Below are 22098 nucleotides of genomic sequence, written 5' to 3' on the forward strand. Positions count from 1 at the left end.
CCCCCCCCGAGGTAAATTTCTCTGAAACCTTTGAATGACTCAGAGCACAACTGTCAGGGCACTGTTCTAAGAAAGGCAAGGAATTGACCTTTTAATTAGCATAATATAGTTATTTAGCGTAATAATAATGATTACTTATTAATCCTTAACAATTGTAGTTGTTGTAATATATTGACCAAAGGGACTTACAGATGTGATGTTTCTGCTCCGGATTTTGATAAATTGATACCAATTAGTGGAGTGTTAGGTGCAACGCGGAGGGTCTGAAAATAGGCGGGTCTGCCATGGAGGGCAGTTCCCTTCCAGTTCTCCATTGCTGTAGGAAGGGGGTCTAATGGTGATCTATACAGAGATTTCTGGAGAAGCGTGGTCCTAGTCACAGGTGGGACCAGCAACTTCAGCTCCGTTAGGATGCTGTCCACTGAGAACGTGTAACGATCCCTTCGCGTGCTGAGGTTTTGCTGCCTAGAGGCTTAATTCTCCTAACTGCTTTCTCCCTGACCTCACGAGAAAGTTTGCTGCGTCAAACCAGTGTGAAACACAGCAGCCCGTTCAGGAGAACGGTCTCTTTAGGTCTCTGGCTGTGATAATCTAAACTTCACAAACACCAAAATGAACTGTAATGGGCAGCACTGCAATTTTTGCTATCTTAGTCCTTGAAAAAGTGGGAGCCATAACCTTCCCTCTACATTCCCTCTCCTCCTTTTCTACTGATACCCGGTTGTTTGGCATAAAAGGGAACCAAAGCCTTGCTCTTCATGGCCAAAGTCTCTGCTTTGCCAGTTCTTCGCTCAGAACTTTGCAGAAAAGCACCTATTGCCGTGCTACTGCAAGAACCAGTGTTGCAATTCAAACTCCAAGGTATGCACCGACATACCACGAGTATTTATTTTGGAGGACAGCCATCCAATTTCAAGCTACACCTCTGTGGCAGCCAAATTTCTTTCTGAATATGTTTTTTTTCTTTCAATTTTATGTTAGCTATTTTTGATGAATAAAAGTGATCATCATTTACATGATGATCTGTAGCTTCTGTTATCTACGTGTTCGTCTGTATCATCATCCCTACCAAGCATGGTGCTGGCTGCAGCAGAGGAACTTGAGTCTGTTTTACCACCTGGTCTCAGCCCCTGAAGGATATCTGATTTTGTGTCAATAGGGAAGCCAGCTAGGGAGTTTTAAATTCATGGGGCAGGCCTTATCCTCAAGCTGTCATCAGAGCTGGGCACAAAGCTTGCTCAGCCAGGGAGGCAGCTACACAAAGACCTCCGCAGGAAGGGCTGCACAGCGTGGCCAGGGAACCCAACACCTCCGGTTCAAAAGGACTTCTCCCTGTAGGAGCGGCACTCCTCTCAGGACACCTTCTCATCCCCAAATACCCACCTCTGCCAAGCATCAGCAAGTAGAGGTTTTGACTTGAAATGTGTAAATACACCATGACTCTCTGAAGCCCATCAGAAGCTGCTGCCTTGTGTTTGTGGAAGGCTTTCAGGTGCTGCAGCCATGGAGATCAGCTGAAAATCCCTCAATGTGGTGATGAAAAGGCAAGAAAAAAAAAATCTGAGTTCCCTGCTTGAATCAAAAGGAATTGAGACCCTGGCCCCGAGCACATTTCAGCACAGAGGGGGAAACTTTTAAAGGTGGCGTGAGTTCCTATGCAAGAGCCTTGCCCCAGCCCTGCCCGTTGCATAGACACCGTTGGAGATGTTTCCACGTCTTATTCTGTCACCTTTAATCCTGCTGAGTGACCACGTACCGCAGCTTTGCTGGAGCAAGTCCTCATGCAAGTTGCTTTAGTTCCAAAGGCCAAAGCCCATTTCGAGTTATGTGACAACTGTATTTATCATTAAGCTTTTAGTCAAAAGATGAGGATTTGAGGATATGTGGATCTTTCATCCATGTTGTTTGGGATGAGTTAATTGCAGCTACTTCTAGCTGTAAAAATTACTTGGAACTGAGGTGATTGGAAATTACTTGGAAATTCGGGTGATTCTCTTCCTGTTAACTGATTTGAAATTCAGCATGTGCTAAGCTGTAAGGAAACACAAGCGAGCTAAATGTGGCAATCTACCTCCAGCTGCATCAACCAGCCAGCGCTCCAGTTTCTTTCGGATGCCATAGCTTAGGGCATGCTGCCCACATGCCTGCAGGCGTCCTTATGCAATGCCATAAGAAGAGAGTATTAAGGCATGCTCAGAGGTCAGAGCCTCTGGACAGCTTAGGTTTTAAGCCCTTTCAGTGTCGTACACCTCGCATGGATGATCTTGCAGAGGGATTTGCGGGGTTCAGAAGTTCTTTGGCCACAGATGGAAAGGACATGCCTTTTGAGTGGAAGTGCTCCGCCGTCCCTTTTCTTAACAGCTTGCGAAACATTTGCAAAGGCAGGCAGTGCTTTTTCTTCCCCTGCCCATTTTGCTGAATCCAGTTTTTTATTTACTTTGATTTGTTATTACTCATAAATCTGGAGGTATCTTTGCACAACCTGCTGGAAAGCAGCATGCTGGGTTTGCTTGTCTCAACTTTCCTCAGCCCCGCAGTGCAGCCTTGCAAAGCTGCGAAGGGGTATGGTGGTAGGCGGGTCAGTAACTGAGATGGCAAGTGGAGCGTCCACTTTTCCTACACGGGATCCGTGCTGAGCACCTGCCTGCACTGGCCACACCACTGGCACGTGCTGGTTGATTCATCAGCGCTCCGCAGATGAGCGGGGCGGGTACCCATGGGTGCTGCTGCCGGCAGGAAGGAGGGCGTGAGAAACCTCTGCCTGCACGTGCCACCAGCGCTCCTCCGAAATATGTTGGCAATCTGCTCAGCTTGTGGGATAAGCATCTAGCAGAAAGGCAACATTTAGACTGGAGTTAATTCGAGGGTGAATCTCTTGACCTCGCCTGGTGAAGCAGGCACAGTCCCAGCATCTGCCGACGGATGTGATGGGCGAGAGCCTGCGCAGCCCAGGCGGCTGGTGAGGCACAGAGATTTATTGCAGTGTTATAAGATTCAGCTCTCAGGCGAGGAGGGGCTGCTGTACATCCTGGGGAATATTTTCACCAACAAGTCTAGCGTAACACTAGAGCTTGTGAACCGTGAAATAAGATTTCTCTTAGAGAGGGAAGCGTCAGCCCTCACCGAATTATCCAAGTCCTTTCTGCTGTTTTAAATCACCCCCCAGGACCCCCTGACTGCTCTCTCATGGCAGCAGTGGTTCGTTAGATAACCCAGGAGCTTGCCGGGATAACGGGAGCAGGCACCCATCTGCAGCAAGCAACCAACAGTTGGAAGTGAGTGAGTTCCTGCAGCAGGGCCAATTTTACCTACACAGGAGCAAAATGGTGTGGGCTCTTCTCCAGGAGAGGGGGTTTGTCACCCTTTGGGATGCTGGAGCCCCGGGGCTGTGTGAGGAGCTGGGGCCAATGGGAGGGAAAAAGAAAAGTTTGGTGAAATAATAGGCACAGATTGTAATTCCTTGAATTAAGTGGAATTTTACATTGTGCTAGAAATGTTCTGCGTGACTCTGAGCCTAAAAGACTGATTTGGGGAAGTCTGACTGGCCAGAGGAGAGGTAGCCTTGAGCATCCTTGTCGTGCAGGAGCACCGGGAGAGCGGTCCTCCTGGGATGCATGGTGATAGTACAGTGTTGCAGTGCGGAGAGCTGGTGGAGCGGACGTGTCCTACCGGTTCCCTCCAGCTCTTCCAAAATCCTCTCTTGAACCACACGAGTGGCAGTTGCTGAATCCACAGTCAGGCTGTGCTGATGCTACTGGTTTTGCTGACACAGGGAGGTGTGTAACACGGGGAAGCTGTCCTTGCTTCCTCTTCCTTGCTCCCATTTCAGATCCCAAGGCAGCTGGCAGGCCTTGGGTTGCAATTTGCTGTCAGAGGATTAGCATGTTGCCCAGGGCATTAATGACTTAGGCTACCGAGGCAGCTTAGCATTGTTCGTGTTCCCAGTTGAAAAGGGAGGTCATCATCCCACCTGCAGTCGAGGGAGGGAGTGTCCACATCCTCCTCCACGTTCTGCTTCAGAGACGTGGGCAGAGGTCGGGGCCTCGAGCACCGGGCTGCCTCCCTCGCTCTGCCCTTTGCCGCTCGTAGAGAAGAATATTTACTGTTAGTGGGAGAAAGATGCTACAGATCAATCCATGACGGTGGCACGGAGTGTGTCTCAGGAAGCCGTGTGCAGTTCATAGTGCCACTCTGTCCTGTATCACATCACTTTATCTCCTAGAGCAGTGGTTTTCCGATAAGAAACTGAGGGCTTCCATGCAATGAGTCACTTTGGGGGCCACGTGCTTCTTTCAGCTGGAGCACAACATGGTGCCAGATGCCATGAGTTGTGAGTACGCTTGGACTGATCGATTAATTATTAATTGATGGGGGCTTATGAATTTTTCAGTATTTTCTCTTATTGTGCATCACAAAGCGAAACCACCTTTTATGAGACAAAGATCTCTCCTAAAGCCCTACATCAAAGCTGCAAAATTGTCACCCATATTGTGATCTTGTTCAGCCTTCACATCCAGCATGTTTGCTTTGAAATATTAATCAACCATTTACTGAGCTACAGAGCTCGCAGCATGTCAAAGGATGTGTGCCTTGAAACTTTCTCTTTGAGGCTTTTGGCACCTATAACCGTAGATGACACAGGTATTTGGCTGTGTTAATTATTTTGGGAGGACTTAAGCCAGGCTTAGGAAGGACATGAGTGGGTCATGGCTTTTGTTGTTGTCCTCCACCCAGGGCAAATAATTCACAAAGTTGGATTTTCAGACCCCCCCAGCTGCATGGTGGTATGCTGGATGCAGGGACGGAGAAAATTAATGTCAGAGACCGCTGAGAGTGCCCCCAGCCAAAGCAGTCCCTGCTCGGTAGAAGCCCATCTGCTCCTGTCTTCAGCTGTGCAGGAGGGATAGCCCGTCCCTGGGTGCTGCCGCTGCCGCAGGGGAAAACCAGCACAGGCGGTGGCTGCGGATTTCATGGAGACCTGGACTAAATGCTTTCATTTCCAGAAGGTTAAGAGCTGGGTTTGTTTCCATTCCCGATGCAGCGCAAAGCAGGTTGCTGCAGCTCAGTGTTCGCATTGCCAGAGCATTTAAAATGTGGTTTTCCAGAACCCCGTTGCAAATGGCTTGTCCTCTGCAGGTGCGTGCGGCACGGGAGGATGGCTGGATTCACCACCATGTTGTAACCTTTCTCAAAGGGAGGGGAGATACTTTCAGATAGGCCCCAGTTATGCTTCAGGAATGGGGATGTTGTGACACTTGCTGCCCTTGCTGGGAAGCAGGGACCAGCATTAGCAGTGACTGGCAGGGAGGGATTAAACCCTTAAATGGTCCCAATGGTGTCTGGCTGGGGCTGATGGCAATTATACCCATGATACCTGTCATATCCACAGCACGTGGCGTAAATGCCAGGCTGATCATTGAAGGTTGTATCTCTATGTTGCATCTTGTGATTATAAATCCTTGTAGCTTACAACAACGTTATTTCCAACAGAGCTGAGCTCAGAGCATGGGTATAAATCCCGCACCGTATTTAACTTGCCTGTGTCTGTTGGGAGTGTGCCCCATCAACACACATTTGGTGGCATGGCTGGATTCATTCTTCTCCTGCCGACCAGCTGAGTGCTGCATATGGCATGTCACTTGTGCTGCTGGCATCGTCCCCAGGCTTGGGCAGGTCAGCCCCAGCTGCAGCCCTCTCGCTGTGGCCGACAGCACAAGGGCCGTACCCTGCTCAGTCCCCGGGCAGGTGGGTTGGTTTGAGGTGTTAAACTGTGCAAAGCGGCTTTGGGCATCACGAAGAAGGGAAGAGGAGGGCAGCCTGCGCCGCCCTGGCATCGCCTTCGGATGCGTCAGGGCTGCGATCGTCATGGTTTGGCTTCAAGTTGTGATAAACTGAAGCTGGAGCTTTAAATATATAACATATTAACTTCAAAAACACAGGAATTTAAATTGTCTCTTAACACTTTTAGTGTCCTTGAACTGCCTCCGGCGTTTTCTGGGGTGAGTGGAGGTGAGCCTGGGCTCCTGGCTTTAAAAACTACAAGGCTCAGGTTGGGCGATACATGGCAGGTCTCTGACACACCAACCAAATAGTTTAGGCGTGGATTTGGTAGGTGCCTATGCGTCTTATTGCAGATCTTATGACTTAATTAGGTTGGTTGGTTTGCCTCTGCCTTTCAAAGGTGTAATGAGATTATCTTCCATCCCTCTGGGATAACATGAGGAAAAGTCTCGCAGTGAATTTGTTTCAGGGTCGTGCAAGCAAAGGGTTACTTCTGCAGACCAGCGGCTGGTTCTTACTGGCGATTAATACTGTCAAAATCGCATGATGAACATTTTTAACCTCTTTCTTTCATTTACTAGTGCCCATTTAAAATTATCCTTTATTATCAGCTTATATGTTAAAACCCTGTCTTTTGCAAGATCTTTTTCTTGCAGTTGAGTGGTCACCAGGGGTTAAAATAGGCACATGCCCTGCAGTGCCTTCAGTGACAGGCTGGCTGCGGGGCTGCTAAATTTTGAGTTCCACTCAGACCCTGATCTACATAATTTTATTTTATTTTTATTGTTTTACTTTAGCAACTGTTACACCAACTGTTACGCCAATGTAGATAACCGCTGCAGGGCAAGCAGAGAGAACTAATGTTGTATGCAGGTAGACGTATGAAAACATCTAATTTACCAGCAGGCAGCTGGGTAATGATCAGTTGAGAATTGCAAATTATGTACGTCATATATTTGTGACACGCTGCTGAAGAAAAGCCCAGTGCATATGACAAATCATATATATACTGAAATTTGTAATACTTTTCACATTTAATTGACTGGGGCAACCTTATGATTTATATCTTTGCTTTATTCATAGCACACCCGTAACATAGTCATAATGCAGAACGAAACTAATTCAATTTCTCCTTGACTTTGTAAATCATTCATCTATTTGGCTGTTGAGTATTTGAATATAAAGTGGGCATACATACGGCAGAAAATAAATAGCTGATTCTCTAGTTAAGAAATTGAGTTTTAATGATATTAGGGTCTGTGTTGCCTTACTTGGATGTTTGGTCTTGCTTAGATAGCATGCCTTACATTTGCCCCTTCCCTTATTTCACAAGCAAAGTATATTTCATGGGCACCAGCATTACTCTCTTAACGGGCCTATATAGTGTTATGACTGTGTAAAAGGTACTCGGCTTGCTTTGACGGCAGCAGGAGCCCTTCCCAGGCTCAGGAGCAGTAAGTGGCTGAGCTGTTGGGCTGCTACTCTTGGTCACAAGAGGTCTGCTTGAACGTGCCAGGAGCACACGCAGGGACTGCAGGCAGGGGCTGCCTCATTAGTACCGTTCTGTAGATAACAAGAAGAAAATGTTATGTTGGCTACAACAGACCGTGATTGCTTTCCCAAAGGTCAGTGCCATGGAGCTATCATGCAGAGTCATTGAAAATACAGCCTGGAAAGATTTTTTTGTTTCCTTTAAATACCAGGTTACCTGGCTTGGCATCACTAATTAATCTTGGGAAGCACAGCCCTGAAAAGCAATACCTTACCCACTCGACCACAACCAAGGAGGCTGCCTAGGGTGCTTGTTGCCTCCTAAGAAAAATAATCTTCTGCAGTCAGATCTTTCCCTGACATGGTTTTTGACACCTGTAGCATCACTGGAAAACATCTGCAAAATCAAGATAGTGCAGAAAGTGTGAGGCAGTTTGCTGGCTCATTATCATACCACAAAACCAGCTCTCTTCCACAGCAGCATCCTTGATTTCTAAATTTAGCATGTAAGTTATTTTGGGTAGTGTGTGATTAACTTCAATTACTGTAGCTCGGATGGAATTCAAATAATGCCCCCTCTTTCAGAGTTGCAAAGAAATGCAAATCTGAGACTGTACATTTCCTACCCTTAATGAAGCAGCTCTGAGAGATGCTTGCATGTCGGTGGAGGTCAGTTGTGTGGTGCATTTGTTCGTGGAGAAATTAATGGGGGCAGCTGATCCCAAAAGGTGCTGGTGGTCCATGGCTTCATACTGGTTTTGGGATCAGGAATATAAAGATGAAGGCAGCAGGTTATGTGGTGCAGCTGGTGTGAATGAAACCTGGGTGGCCACAGCAGAGATCACTGAAGCTCAGTGGATTTGGATCGCGGTCAGGACACTTTGTAGTTTTCCTGCTTGAATTAAATCAGTAACGGAGGCTTTCAAAAACTAATCAAAAATATACTTTCCCTCAATCTCAGCCGTAATGAATGTCGGCTCTCTGGAAAATCATCGGTGGTGAAGCAATATGCAAATACATGCCTGCATATGTGCAGGTCTACACGAGCGTGTGCGAGAGAGGGGAGATGAAGGATGCGCAGGCAGACGGCTGAGAAGATGCCATGGAAAGCAGTGGGTCTGGGGGAAAGCGGCGTATTTCAGCCCATCCAGGGAGTGCTAACGGACGAGCTCATCATTCGTCAGGCTGAGAATCAAAACTTTTGTCATCGCTGTAGCTGTAACTTTCCAGACTGCAGTGCACCAGCCGAGCCTTTCTTCTGTCAAGCCGTTTGTCTCCAGAGGAGGATAAAACCCAGGGAGGTGGTTAGCACAACCCCAAGCCAGCGAATAAAGCTCATTTATGTGTACCAGTCGGTGGGAGAGCTGACCTACAGCGGCTTGCTGGTAGCCAGAAGGGGCCAATACTTTGCAAACGAAGGTGGCATTTGGATGGCGGAGCCAGCCCTCCCACCTGAAGTCACGTTTGCACGAGGAGGTGAACCAAAACTGTGAGGTTTTGCACCAGGCTGAGCTTGGTTTTGTGCCTCATGGGTGGAGCAGCGCCGTGACCACCCCTCTGCTGCACATTTCTAGCCTTGTGCCATGGCCAAAATGACCCTGGAGGAGTCTAAAGAGTGGTTAGAGTCTGGAAAGCAGCTATAAAATTGCCACCTCATTACAGCAGCTATTGACTTCTTCGGGGGCTAGTTTGATTTTGTGCTTTTTTGTTGTTTTGTAATTTATGTCCATGTATTCCCACTAAAAATAACAGATCTGCCCTGAGTCCTACCAATGGGAAACTGCTCACAGCAGTCACCATGCCTCTTCCATGTGTGCTGTAATTGCTTGCTTAACTGGCAGAAACAACATTTTACCCTCAGAAGACATTTCAGGGCCAGGCAGACGCTGAACACTGCACCACAGGGCTGTAGGCAGTGTGTTGAAAAAAAAAAAAAAAAAAAAAAAAACCTCTGCTGCAGGCAGCAGGAAAACCATTTGCACAAATTGGGTGGTAGCACAGGGATGCAGCAATGTGGGGGAAAAGGGAAAGAAAATAAGCAAATGCTATTGTTGTGCATTTCTGCTGAGCCTTCTTCCATCTTTTTCTGGGTGGCAAGCAGGGGTAGGGGGTGTTCGGCTTGGTGATCTGGAGCTGCCGTGTGTCCTGCCCCAGCACAGGGGGGCTATGGCTTCCCAAGCACCAGCAAAGTGATAGCCTCTGGAGGGCACCCCGCTTTTCAGGGGTTCAGATAGTCGCCAGTGAGGCTTGCTGCTAGACTGGCTCACAGGGCAAAGTGGGTGTAAGACCTCGAGGTGAGGATGCTCAGCCGCAGGAGGCAGCTGGGCAGACATCGAAACAGGGTCTGCACAGTCCCCTGGTCACGTCCGTCTTGGGACCTGGTAAACATTGTGTGCATCCTTTGTGGGGGGCTCTGTCCCAGAGCAGGGCCCGTCACCACTCCCTCTATGCTATAGTTAATTGATAACGTAATACAGATGGTCAGCCTGAAGAACTTGTAAAGGTGCTGCATTGGTTAACTTTTCACCTGGATTTGCTTTTTGTTTTTATACAGCTGGACAACCCAGATGAGCAAGCAGCACAGATCAGACGCGAGTTAGATGGACGTCTTCAAATGGCAGAGCAAATTGCCAAGGTAAAAAAAAAAAGTCTTCTGTATTAACAAGCTCTTCATATAGAAGCACATAAGTAGTTTGATGCAGCCCCCAGATCCTGTCCTTCCCTCACAGGTTTCTTCTCCCAGTAATCACCAGTTAAAAATGTGCAGATTTTTAACGACAAACAAAGCAATAAGTCCAGATGAAGCTGTTGTGATGTGCATTTCTTGGAATGTCCTGATGAGCTGGGACAGTTTAAGTTCCTGCAAAATCCCTTATGAATCCTCAGCAGCGGGGAAGAAATTGTCCTGAAGTGCTCCAGCTAGATCTGCAAGTGCACATCTAAGCCCTCTTTGTCAAACTTGTATGCTGGGCAATAAAGTGGGTGATGGCATGTAAAAAGGAGCCAGGAATTGCCCTAAAGGGGCTTGTGCTATTTGCTGGGCTGCTGGGAGCCACAGTTCCCTGCCTGCAGGTAGATGCTGCCTCAGTAAAGGTACTTCAGATGTGCCATCCCAAACATGTTCACGGTTTGCACGAGAGCAGTCAGGCTAGCGTTGCACCGTACGGACATCACTGCTGTCTGGAGCAGCAGCAGACACGGGACCTCGAAACGGTTTTCATAACCAAGCACTTGGCTAAACTCCCCAGAGACCCTTCTGCAAGGAGGCACCTCCCTAAGAGCAAATCACACCCTCACACAGTGCAGATTTATGTGGCCTCCGATGGACCATAGATGGAGAGAAACCCTGGATCCTGTTGACATGAGTATGGCCGTGATTTTATCCTTGCGTCTAATCAGATTCTCTGAGTCGCCGATAAAGCCCTAATGGGGCTGAAGTCATTGGGAGTGATCTATCTGTCTGTTCTTGATAATCAAGAAACCATTACTAGAAGGAAAAGAAAAAGGTCTAATCAGGGAGACGTAGCTCAGGCTAGGGACCTGCTTTTCAACAGCAGTCTTCCTGGCACTGAGCTGTGCCAAATGTTGGGGGTTTGTGAGAAAGATAATATCAGAGCTGTTTTAGACCACACAGATCCCTGGGCGTGAAAAGCAGAGCCCGTTCATTTATGGTCAGGCATTAGCAAGGATGCCGGTAGCGCCTGCGCGGTTACTCCTCACTAATGCTTCTGTTAAACAGCTACTGCTGTTGCGTCTTTGGGGAGGTAGGTTCTGGTTTTCCCCACTTCACTGATAAAAATAGTAAGGTGGCCAAGGACCACGTGGCCAAACGATGGTGCAGAAAAGCAGCAAACTGACTGCAGCTCCTTTGTTCAGCATGCGGCCCTTTGCCATTTTATTGTCAAGAAAACCTACAGTATTTTTTATTTGTGGCAAGATGTAAGCCCCTGCGCGGAGCGCTGCTGCTCTGGTTCTGAGATGGGTAGCCAGGCACTGGGTGCCAGAATGAGATTGCCTGGTTTCGTTGTTTCATTTTCTCTTTATGGCATGTGGGACAACAATATGCATGGCTCAGTAGCAGCCAGCAAAGGCTGCAGCTTCATGAATTATTTTTTGCAAACGAGAATTTGCCATTTCCATTCCTCCCCCAAGGATGCTGAAAGCTAACCATGCCACTGCTGGCCCTGCGAGAGACGGTCAGGGGAAAGTCCTCAACACAACCTGACATTTCCCCGTGCAGAATTCAACCTTCAAAATACAGCTGTGCAGCTTGGGGGGTGGTTTAGAGTAAAAGTGACTTACCTGTGATCCAGTTGGCAGGTATTGATATTTAATCTCCTTCACATTACTGCTGCAGGCCTTCACAGTACTACTGCAGGCCTGTTCTCCAGAATGTCAGGTCCCACCAGCACCTGCCTACGAGAAACCTTGTTCTTTCATACCCATGGATACCATCTTTTGGAGGCATCCAAATGACCTTTTGAATCCTTTTCTGTATCCTCCTTTCCGGGCAAGGCTACTTTCCCTCTAGCATAGGGCAGGTTCACAATTCAGCTCAATGAAAGGATAACATTTCTGATTTTACCTCCAGTCTGCAGCTTTTAATGCAGATTTGCTGTACAGGGAGACTTACTGTGCTCGTGAAACCAGCCCTGAGGTGACCGTCTTGAAGATTCCATGCTGAAGGCAAATTAACACCTTGTTAATAAATTAAGAAATTCACACTAGGACATTTATACTTCAGAGGTAACAAAGGCTGTGGAGTCTTAACGGGACCTGGGATCACAGCGCTGCAGGACTGGTGGCTCTGCAAGCCCTTGTCTGACCTGTCGTGTGACCCCGAACAAGTCACCACGCATGCCAGCTTTCCTCAGTGACCAGGTCCTGTGTCTGGATACCAGGGCACAGCTCTGGGTCTTTTTACCTCCTCGTGTGCCCAGGAGAGTGCAGGTCAGCACAGCGCCAGTGCAGCATTGGGCAGAGTCCCCCACTGAGCCTGACTCCATCAAAGCACATAAGCCCAGCCTTGGAGCCCCCCAGCTTGAAGATCATGCTCGAAGTCAAGCAGATGTTTTGAAACTGAATCTGGACAGGCTTTTCACTCCGCGTGTTGTACTTTTCCAGCAGCTAAACGTGAGCAGCATTACAGCTGAGAGCTTAGTGATGCCAAGGCAGAGGTATATTTTTCTCTGCAGTAGCAAGTGCTCTTCTGTCCTGTGGTGTCTTTCCCCCCACCCAGTCACCTGGTCACGTGTAGGGGCAACTAAATGAGACCTTGGGATGACACTAGAGCAATATGTCTATCTGGGGCTGGACCCACTCTACTTCAGCCTGCTGGACTGGTCATTCCTTGCGGTCTCTTAACTCTGCTTCTCTCCACGCTTGTCCCCATTTCTGGTCCTCTACCTGCTCCAAGTACATGTGGAGGTGACTAGCATCCTTTCTTGCTGTTGTCTGCGTCCCTTGATTGTGTCTTCCTCCAGACTTCCCCCAGCTCTATCTCCAGTCCGATGGGTAACTTGGGACCACACCTGCACCTCTGCATTTCCATCATCAGACCCAGTCCCAGTTAAATTGCTACGCATCACTTCAAACTACCTGGTTTTAGCCTTAGTATGAGAAGTTGCTGCTGGCACTTAGTGAAATGTCTCAGTCCTTGCTGCACTCCTGAAGAGGTCTGTGGGGGCAGTGCCAAAATTGCAGTCCCCAGAGAGATGGATAGCAGCAGGGTGAAAAAGCAATAATGTTTGAACATCATTGCTTCAGCAGTAGTTCTCAAAATCTACAAAGCAGTTTCTGTTGTGTTTCTTTTCCTAAGGGTGGCTTGTAACTTATATAATGCATAGACAATAAACCAGACTGATTAGGTAGTTTATCTTATGCCAGGTCTAATATACATGAGGGAATTGCTTCCCAAGATTGAGACTGGAAACAGAACACTGTATTTTAACTGCTTGGTGCTTGTGCCGCTGTGAGCTTGTAATGAGTAAGCTATTGAGGACTGATGCAAAACTAGTGCAGTGGAGTACTTTTTCAGCAGCCTGATGACAATCTTCTAGAAGAAACATGACCTTGTTTTCTTTTCTAGCATACATTTTACGAACCACTTTTTACAGTATTATGAATTGCCACTAAGATACTTTGCACTTCAGCCTTGAATTCCCTGGCTGCAGATGCTGCCTCGCTGTCGTATGCCTTGCACAGTCTCTCGTAACCCACTGAGAGACATTCAAATCCTGAGCAGATCTGGGGTATGGGCAGAGTTGTCAGAAGACGTAGGGCTCAGACTAGTGATCCTAACGGAGCTGGAGCATGGGCAGCAGTTCAAAGCTGAGAACACACTTTGGGGCACATCACATTTTGCTTTCATTATCAGCTTTGGCTTTAATGTTTAAGTGTCCTGTTTACAACAAACAGCATCAGAGAGTCTCACAGTGAAAGGTTGTCTTGTTGGAGGGAGACACAGGCCCTGGCAAGTAGTAGAAAGGGTGTTTTACCCCTTCTTCCAGTTGGGACCATGCATTCCTGCCTGCACATTGCTGATTTTCCCTCCTTGGGCTCCTTTCACACCTAGAAAAGTAATGGAGCAACTGCTCAGAAGTGTTTTAAAAAGAGCTGTCACATTTGGGAGACTGGAAAATGAATCCTTAACTTTCAGCATCCTTTGAATTATTAGTAAATTGCTGTCAATCACAAAGTTCAGCTGAAATCTGGCCTGGAGTGTTTGTAATCGTGAATACATATATATGAAGGCGGCCATTTGCAGATAGAAAAATGAATGAAATGCAAGTGCATGCAAGAAAGTAAAGTTGGACACGTACCAAGTAGTAATTCTATGGGAAGCTAACAGTAATGTTTCTACATTACGCAGGGGGAAGCTGTAATTTGTCATCTGGTTTGTGGGAGTTCCTTGCTCGCAAACCTCTCTGCAAATGCTCCTGGGGGATTCTCCCAGTGCAACAAGTGGTTGCTGATTGTCACCGCAATTCATTCTGTTGTTTTTGTTTCCAAATCCAAGGAGCGCAAGTTTCCGAAGTTTGTGTCCAAAGAAATGGAAAACATGTACATTGAGGAGCTGAAGTCGTCTGTCAATCTCCTGATGGCAAACTTAGAGAGCATGCCTGTGTCTAAAGGAGGCTCCGAGTTCAAGCTGCAGAAGCTGAAACGCAGTCACAACACCTCAATAATTGACATGGGAGAAGAAAATGAGAACCAGCTTTCCAAGTCAGACGTTGTGTTGTCGTTCTCCCTGGAGGTAAGCTTCACACACATGACAGTGTGCAGAGTGTGTGGGAATAAAAACCACAGCAGCCAACTTCTGCTCAGTTCAAGCTTAGGTTAGGCGGAGAGAGTTCAGTAGAAATCACTTTCTGATCTCCCTGAGGAATGGTTCCTCTCTGAGTTACCAGAAGCTCTGCCTGTGGTCAAACACTGTGTCCTTTCTGGTGTCTCACCATCTTGTTGGAACAAACTGTGGGAGATAAACCGTCTGGCATTTCCTGCTGATGTATATCAAATGGCTCAGAAATCTGCATCATTAACTGACCTCTTCATGCGGCTTGTTACTGAGTGTACCCCAGTGACCCTGAGCCTGTATTGTCCCCAAACCCAGTACAATAATGCAACACCATAAATGTCAGTGTGTTTAGTTATTGCGAGTTACGGATGTCACTGTGTTTCCCTGCAAGCCTTGCTTCCTCTTTGGAGAATTGTTAAAAATTGCTGGGGTTTGAACGCACCCAACAGATTGGCTTGCGGTTTGTGTGGAAATACTGTGCTTTGCTGGCTTGCTTTTTGCTTTGTCTTGACCACTGACTTTCTGCTCAGTGCTCTGTTGAGCAGTTTGTCTGTACAGCCCAGGGGAAGGCAGGGTGCTGCAGGGACCCACCGTTACCTCCGACGCAGGCTGTCTCAGTCCTGGAAGCAGCGTTGCTGCAGTAGTTGTTTTCAGCCAACTTAATTGTTCTGTGCAAACATATTTGTGGTCTAGGCAAAACATTTACTCCAAGCAGTCATCAGCACACCCATACAGAATTGTCGTCTGTCAATGAGTGGGTTTATGTTACATTGTCAAAACTACTACCAGGTTGGGGTCAAAAATGTAGGATGCAGAAAAATCAGAAAATTCTATTTTTGTGTAGTTTCCTGTTTATTTCTTTTCCTAAGGGGTCTCTTGTTATATATATCATGCCAATGCAAAACTTAACGATACTGGTTGTCCAGTCTCAGAGTTTAACTCATTAGATGTCTGAAACCTTCTTTATAATATTCTGTTCAGTCTTATTTAAAAATAGGGCTATGAACCCAGAGACGGTGCCTTCAACAGCAGCATCAAAAAAAGCCTGACTTCTAAGTGTTCCCATACGGAGGAGCAGGGAACTATCACAAAGCAATAGTCGTCTCTGTTGGAAAAGCCTGTGCGGCATGTATAGCTGTGCATAAAGGGACTCGCCCTTACAACGGGATGTCTCAAACGCTTTGCTCCAGCTGAACCGCATGCGGTGGGAAGCAGAAGCTCAGTGAAGCACTGACTTCAGGAGCTGGCAGGTCTGTGCACGGCTCTGTGCACAGAACTCTTCCTTCAAGAGAGCTTTTGCTGAAAATGTGTGCTCATGAGAGGGTCTGCGGAGCTCTGTGTGCCAGGGAAGGGATCCTCAGCGCAAGGACAGATCAGAAGACCTGAGGAGAGGAATTTTAAACCCCTGTGTATATACTTCATAGGTAGCTGTAATAAAACACAAACAGAAACTCCCACAGCGTTTCTTGTAGAAACGTTTAAGGTACGTGGTTAACAGGATTAATCACCTTTAAAAAAAAAAAAAAAAAAAAAGGGGCAATACCCGCCAAGAAACTTAGAGGGTGTTTTCTTAATAAGAAAGATGGAGAAAGACTTTTTACCAGGGCCTGCAGTGACAGGACAAAGGGCAACAGTTTTAAACTGAAAAAGGGTAGATTTAGATTGAATGTAAGGAAGAAAATGTTTACGATGAGAGTGGTGAGACACTGGCAAAGGTTGCCCAGAGAAGCTGTGGATGCCCCATCCCTGGAAGTGTTCAAGGCCAGGTTGGTCGGAGCTCTGAGCAACCTGATCTAGTGAAAGATGTCCCTGCCCACGGCAGGGGGGTTGGACTAGATGATCTTCAAAGGTCAAACCCAAACCATTCTATGATTAATCTTGAAAATAGGCTTTTGGCACAAGCTGAGTAGCTGTGTGCTTTTTTTCTGGATTTCACGTATTAAGGCTCTTTTAGGTGGGGCAACACCATGTCTGAGTCCCATCTCCTGAAGCTTGGTACAGCCCTGGGCCCCCAAGGGATTCAACTAGCCTACATGCAGCCAGAGGGAGACCTCCTGGTCTCCATACAGACCCCGCTGGCTGCCAGTCCCTGCTCAGCCTGGGCAGTGCCACTGCCCCTGCCCATCTGCCACCATGAACATCCAGCAGCACGTGGAGGACCCCAGCACTGGCTGACCCTGGGGGTTCAGCAGCCAGAGCAAGATCTGAGGAGGCTGCTCCTCTTACACTCCTCTTTCTTTGCACCGCAGGTTGTCATCATGGAGGTGCAGGGTCTGAAGTCGCTGGCCCCCAACCGCATTGTGTACTGCACCATGGAAGTCGAAGGTGGGGAGAAACTGCAGACTGACCAGGCTGAAGCCTCGAAGCCAACGTAAGTCTTGCCTTTTGCTGTCTCCACCATGCTCTCCTTTGCCCCATCTCTGTGCTGCTGAGCCTCTGCGGATAGCTCTGGCTCCCGCATGGTGAGGCCAGAGGGGACTCTGAGAAGCAGAGGAGAAACGTGGCCTTCCACATATGCAGAGCATCATCCTGCAACTAAGAATGACACATAAGCCCTGATTGAGAAAAAAAAAGTGTTAATAACAGGCTTACATCTCTTGTAGCCGTAGAGACATAAATTTATGCCTATATGTAAGTACTTTGCTAAATAGGGATGGAGTTAAGCATGTGCTTAGATAAATACTTGTCTGAGTGTCCATCTGAACTGGTGCCATCAGGTGTAGGTAAATAAGCTCATCCTCACTGTCAGGGTTTCAGTGGTCCTATGAGAAAGGGAAGCAGCTGGCGGGGACATGCTCCAGCAGCCACAGCCAGAGGTGGAGGAGGGGAGCTGGGGAGAGCTTCAGGTCACTCAGTTAAAGCTTTATCTGAGGCCACTCTGTCCTGATCCAGTTCAAGGGCAGAGTCTTGTTCTGGTCTCTTTGACCTGGTCCCCAAATCCCCAGCCTTGGCCTCATACTTGGCTTTTTTGTCTTCCCCAGATGTTGTTATAAGCCTGCTATTAGTGATTGATCTTTGTTAATTTAGAAGGAGAAAATGATGAATGGCTTATTTTCTTTCCGATTTGTGGGCTTAGTTAGCTTGAAACACTATCTGTATGGATTTGAGGCAGTTTCCTCTGGTTCACTGTAGAGATTTCACACTTAAATGAAATTCTCGGTGTGCCTTCTCACAGTGGAGAATTGCCAAGGTGATATGAAGCCTCCTCTGGCAGTGGGGAGCAGTGCAGGAGGGGATGCTGTTGGGATATTCCCTCTCTGTTCCCGTATCCCATTCCCTCCGAGTGACCAGTCCCCAGTGGCGTTTCACCAGGAGCTTCCCAAGCTTGTGGAAGGAAAGCCAAAAACACCCAGCGTGTTGTATACAAGTGCACAAGCACACAGTTCAAGGCCAGCTGATGCAGGCAGGAGAAGAGCAGAGCTGAAGGCAGGCTGCCTTCCCTGGGCGGTTGTCCTCCTGTGGAGGCGCAGAAACTGCTGATGCCTTGCACCCTGCGCTGTATTGGAAGAGCAGGAATCTGCAGTAAGCGGTTTAAAAACAATATTCCCAATCAGGGAAAGTGCTGCAGCCTGGCTTACTTTTCAAAACACTTTGAAATCTGCTTCAGAGAAGGAAGTAGGAGAGCTGTGCTTGGAAGAAAATTTCCATAAGAACCTGCAGTTGTCACTATTTTAGGTATTTTTGTTGCTTCAGTGGAGAAGGTTGGGCTCTATTTAGGGGAAATTACTACTACCCGTACTGAAAAGCACACTTCTGCTAGGTTACGTGTGCTTGTTTAGCTTGGTCTGTTCATCCCACTTTTGCTCAAAGGGTCTGTCCTTCCTTACGCAAGCCTTCCTCCTGTCAGCCATAGGATTGTTTATACAAGTGTTGTTTTGAAAATAAGGGCTGCAGGAGTGAGCTCTTTAATTGACTGGGTCTTTTCTAATGAAATGTACAGTGTCTGGGCATGAAGCCATCAGCCCTCAGGAAAATGCAGCCAACGCTGAATGCTGCGGCGTGATACAAGTTATGTAAGTCCATCACACTCATCCTCTCTCTGCACTGGCTTCCCGTAGAGGTGCGAGTCAGGCTTGACGTCTCCTGGTTTGCTCCATCACTTCGGCTGATACCTATGGAAAAGCCTTAGAAGGGGAGCAGGTTTGACAGTTGCATTCCTTGAGGGTCCTGGGACTTTTTACTTCCAAAACCAAAGACCACCCAAGCCAAGGCTCCAGAATTACCTTCCACAGAAACCAGAGACCATCACAGAAATCTTGTCCTTTTTTCTTCTCTGCATTAGAAGTGCTTCTTTCACTTTGCTTCCCCTCCCAGACACAACAGCCCAGGTAGGGAAAACCAAAGCCCTATGAAAGCAATTTACTGCACTCTTCAGAAGAGAAGGAGAGAATGAACCAGACGTGACCTGTTTCTCATGTTGCTTAAGACAAGACCTGAAGGTCCTCAGGTACTCCGGTGATGAGGGCAGTGATAGAAACAGGTCAGAGAAGTCTTTGGTGCATTTTTGAGCTATGCTGCCTTGCAGACAAAAGATCCGTGGTCAGCCAAAACAGCCTTCTGGAATGTCTCTTTAGATGCCAACGTCACTCTCACCGATGTCATTCATACCATGTTTGCTTGTGTACTTTTTATCATAAGCAAAACACTCATTGATAAAGGAACTAGATCAGCAAAAGCATGCTGGACTGCTCTCCCCAGGCGTCCCAGGTTTTGTGTGCTTTGGCAGGGGATGCTGCCTGGCCTGGGGGTGAGGAGCATGCTGCGGGGATTTTGAGCCTCAGCGCTATGAAAGTGTGAATACTGAAGCAGGTTACCCCTGTACATCCCAAAACTTTTCTATCTCAGAGGCTCAAAAAATAGAAATGCAGGTTAAGCGCCTGTACTCAGCAGATGTGGTGAATACAGTTCTGGAAACAGACAATATTTTCTCAGATTAGACTGTAGCTCTTTAAACTGCCTGAAATTCAGTTTTGCCATCATCTGGAGGCTCTACAGGCTACAAAAGACTAAATTTCTCATACACATCAGGGGGGAAAAAATTACATTTGAACAGTAAGATTCACTGGAAGACTTCCCTTTTTTACAACAGCCCTGTGTCCTGGGGAGGTGGAAAGGAGAGTGTCATGGGGCCACACGACCTTGTAGGACATCTTTTTACCTAAGAATGACTCATGGAGTTGTTCACTGTATTCTCGTGTGTCCTTGAAGTGCCAGCCCTTGGCTGAAACACCCACGCCACAGCACACCAGTGGCAGTGGCTGCTCTTCAGCTCGATGCCATGTCAGGGGTGCTAACCTGGGCTCTGCACCCCTAATAGAAGAAGGCAATTTCCCAGCCAGGGAAAGATTTCCAAAAGCACTGGTCTAGGTCTGTGAGGGATTCACTTTTTGTCTTCCCTGGTGCAAAACCAGCAGTTTTTGCGAATAAGATGTTTGAAAGCATCTTAGTGACTTTGGAGCTTGAATCCTGTTTGTAGATCTTGAAAGAGGCAGGGTAGCAGCAAGGTTAGTAGCCACGTGTACCAAGCGATCAGATGAGTCGTGTGAGGAGTGTGGCTCTCGGGACGGCAGTAAATACTGGTCTTCTATTTCTTCTCAGGCCCCATGTTGGATTCCTGACATTTTAAGCCCAATCCTTTCATGTGAGGATTATCTGCCTCTGCGCGGGTACAGAGGATAACACAGTACTAGAGAAAGCCAGACCTGAAATAGCAAGGGTTATTTCAGATCAGGCTTGCAGTGTATTATTAGTAGTGCTTTTAATAAGTTGTGTAAGAGAAAGCCTTTGTATTATGTCCTAAGCTGCAGATGCCTCTACAAAATATCCCAAATCCCAGTACAAGCGGGATTTTACTGCTTTTCACGCTGGAATTGTATTCTTGCAGATTTTTGAGGGTTTTATACCATTCCTCTTCCCTGCACATTGTCCTGATATCTGCCCTCTGCAAAGCACGGAGAGTGAGGTGGCTCTGCACATCTCCACCACTGCCTTTCCAGGAGCTGCGTTAGTAATGCTGCTCTTTGCACGGCCTGAGAGCAAGGTTGCCAAGGGGTCTGGGAACAGCACAAAAGGTCCAGCCACTACACCCCTGTCCTACGGTCTCTAAAGAGGCTGCTGGATATATTTGAACAGTGACCTGTGCTTGTAGCAGTGCTTAGGGGCTGTACCAGTGATTCATCTTCTTACCATATCGCCTTTTTCTGACGTGAGCCAAACAAAAGAAAACAAAGAGACCCAAACAACAGCAAGATCCTACGTGCCTTGTAAATAAATGCTGTACATTCACCTGGACATATTTCAGCATGCAGATAAGTCTCATTCTCCCCTGGCTCACAGTAGTGAGAATCAGGTGCATTGAACTCAGCTGAACCATTTGGGTTAAAAGCAGTAAATAACCGGTTGGGGGTGAATCTGGCCGACCTCTCTGGGCATTTTGGCATGCCCAAGAAGGGACGGAGGTGTGGGCTGCTCCTCTGATTCTGGAAGTGCCTTCATTTGGAGGTTAAATATACCCCCTTGCAGAGCAGCCTCTCCAGGACTAGTGCAAGGGTCGTGCAGTAGCTCAGAGTATGAGAAGTGAGGATGGAGCTTACTGGTTTTGAAGGAGAAAAGATCACTCTTTATTGCCTGGTTTTTTTTTCCCCTGCAGTTTTCTTAAGCATGTGCTTTAGGGCAGTGCTGGAGAGAGGACACTCAACAGGTCTCATCTGACTCCGTGTCACTTCTTATGTTGTTTGTCGTGACCAAGAGCTTGGGCCTCATGCCCTCTCCAGAAATTCACTCTTGATAAACTAATGTCTTTGGTAAACTTTTAAACCTCTCCATCTCCGTTCCCATAGCCACCATGCTAGGAGACAGGGACGCCCTGTTTTATCTTTGTGCTCGCTCCTGATGCTGCTCCCTGATTTGCTTTCAAGGTGCTCTGATGGCTCAGCTGCTTATCTCTGCTGCGACAGGCTGCCCTTGTTCAGACCCCTACACCAAACCCTCCAAGCTTATCGCTCGAGTAGGGTCTTCGTTTCAAATTGGTATGCCGCATCCAGCAGAGCCCTCTGCCTGACCGTGAAGAGGGACAGGAACGCCACAGCATCCTTCCTCAGCGCCGTTCGGTGACTGTCTCCTTCTGGGAGATGGGCACTGAGCAGCAAAGGGAGAAGCCCTGCGGGAAGGGAGGCTGGCGAGCAGGGATGCCCCCTCTCTCTCTGCAGAAGGGGAAAATCTGGTCTCTTCATTCAGGAATCCCCTGCCTCAGGCCCTGGAGTTTGAAGTGATGCTCAGTGGCTTTGCACAGAGTAGGAGCGTGATAAGAGCATTTTGTTGCAGTCAGTGTTTTGCTGTCACGGCTAGTTGGGAGATGTGAACACTTCCCTGTGGTAAAATGAGAAAGGTCCTTTCGAGATGTATAAATTGCAAATAAATGTTCCGTATGCTGTAGAACAAATTTAACTCCACTAAACTAAAGGGGTTTATACTGACGTGAGTGAGAGCAGAGTTTAGCCCATAATTCATGTTGTGTATCCCTCAGTAGA

The 22098-nt window shown here is 47.6% G+C and overlaps 1 protein-coding gene across 1 annotated transcript in view; it reads left to right on the forward strand.

Annotated features, from left to right (window-relative positions):
* CADPS (calcium dependent secretion activator) overlaps nucleotides 1-22098 on the forward strand; it is a 238364-nt gene that overhangs the window by 82812 nt on the left and 133454 nt on the right. The window contains exons 4-6 of the mRNA XM_019473420.1: nucleotides 9827-9907; nucleotides 14291-14527; nucleotides 16819-16940. Coding sequence (XP_019328965.1) covers nucleotides 9827-9907; nucleotides 14291-14527; nucleotides 16819-16940 — 440 coding nt within the window. The remainder of the gene's footprint in view (nucleotides 1-9826; nucleotides 9908-14290; nucleotides 14528-16818; nucleotides 16941-22098) is intronic.

Source organism: Aptenodytes forsteri, unplaced genomic scaffold, assembly GCF_000699145.1.
Source record: "Aptenodytes forsteri isolate BGI_AS27 unplaced genomic scaffold, ASM69914v1 Scaffold53, whole genome shotgun sequence".
In the NCBI taxonomy this organism is placed as follows: domain Eukaryota; kingdom Metazoa; phylum Chordata; class Aves; order Sphenisciformes; family Spheniscidae; genus Aptenodytes; species Aptenodytes forsteri.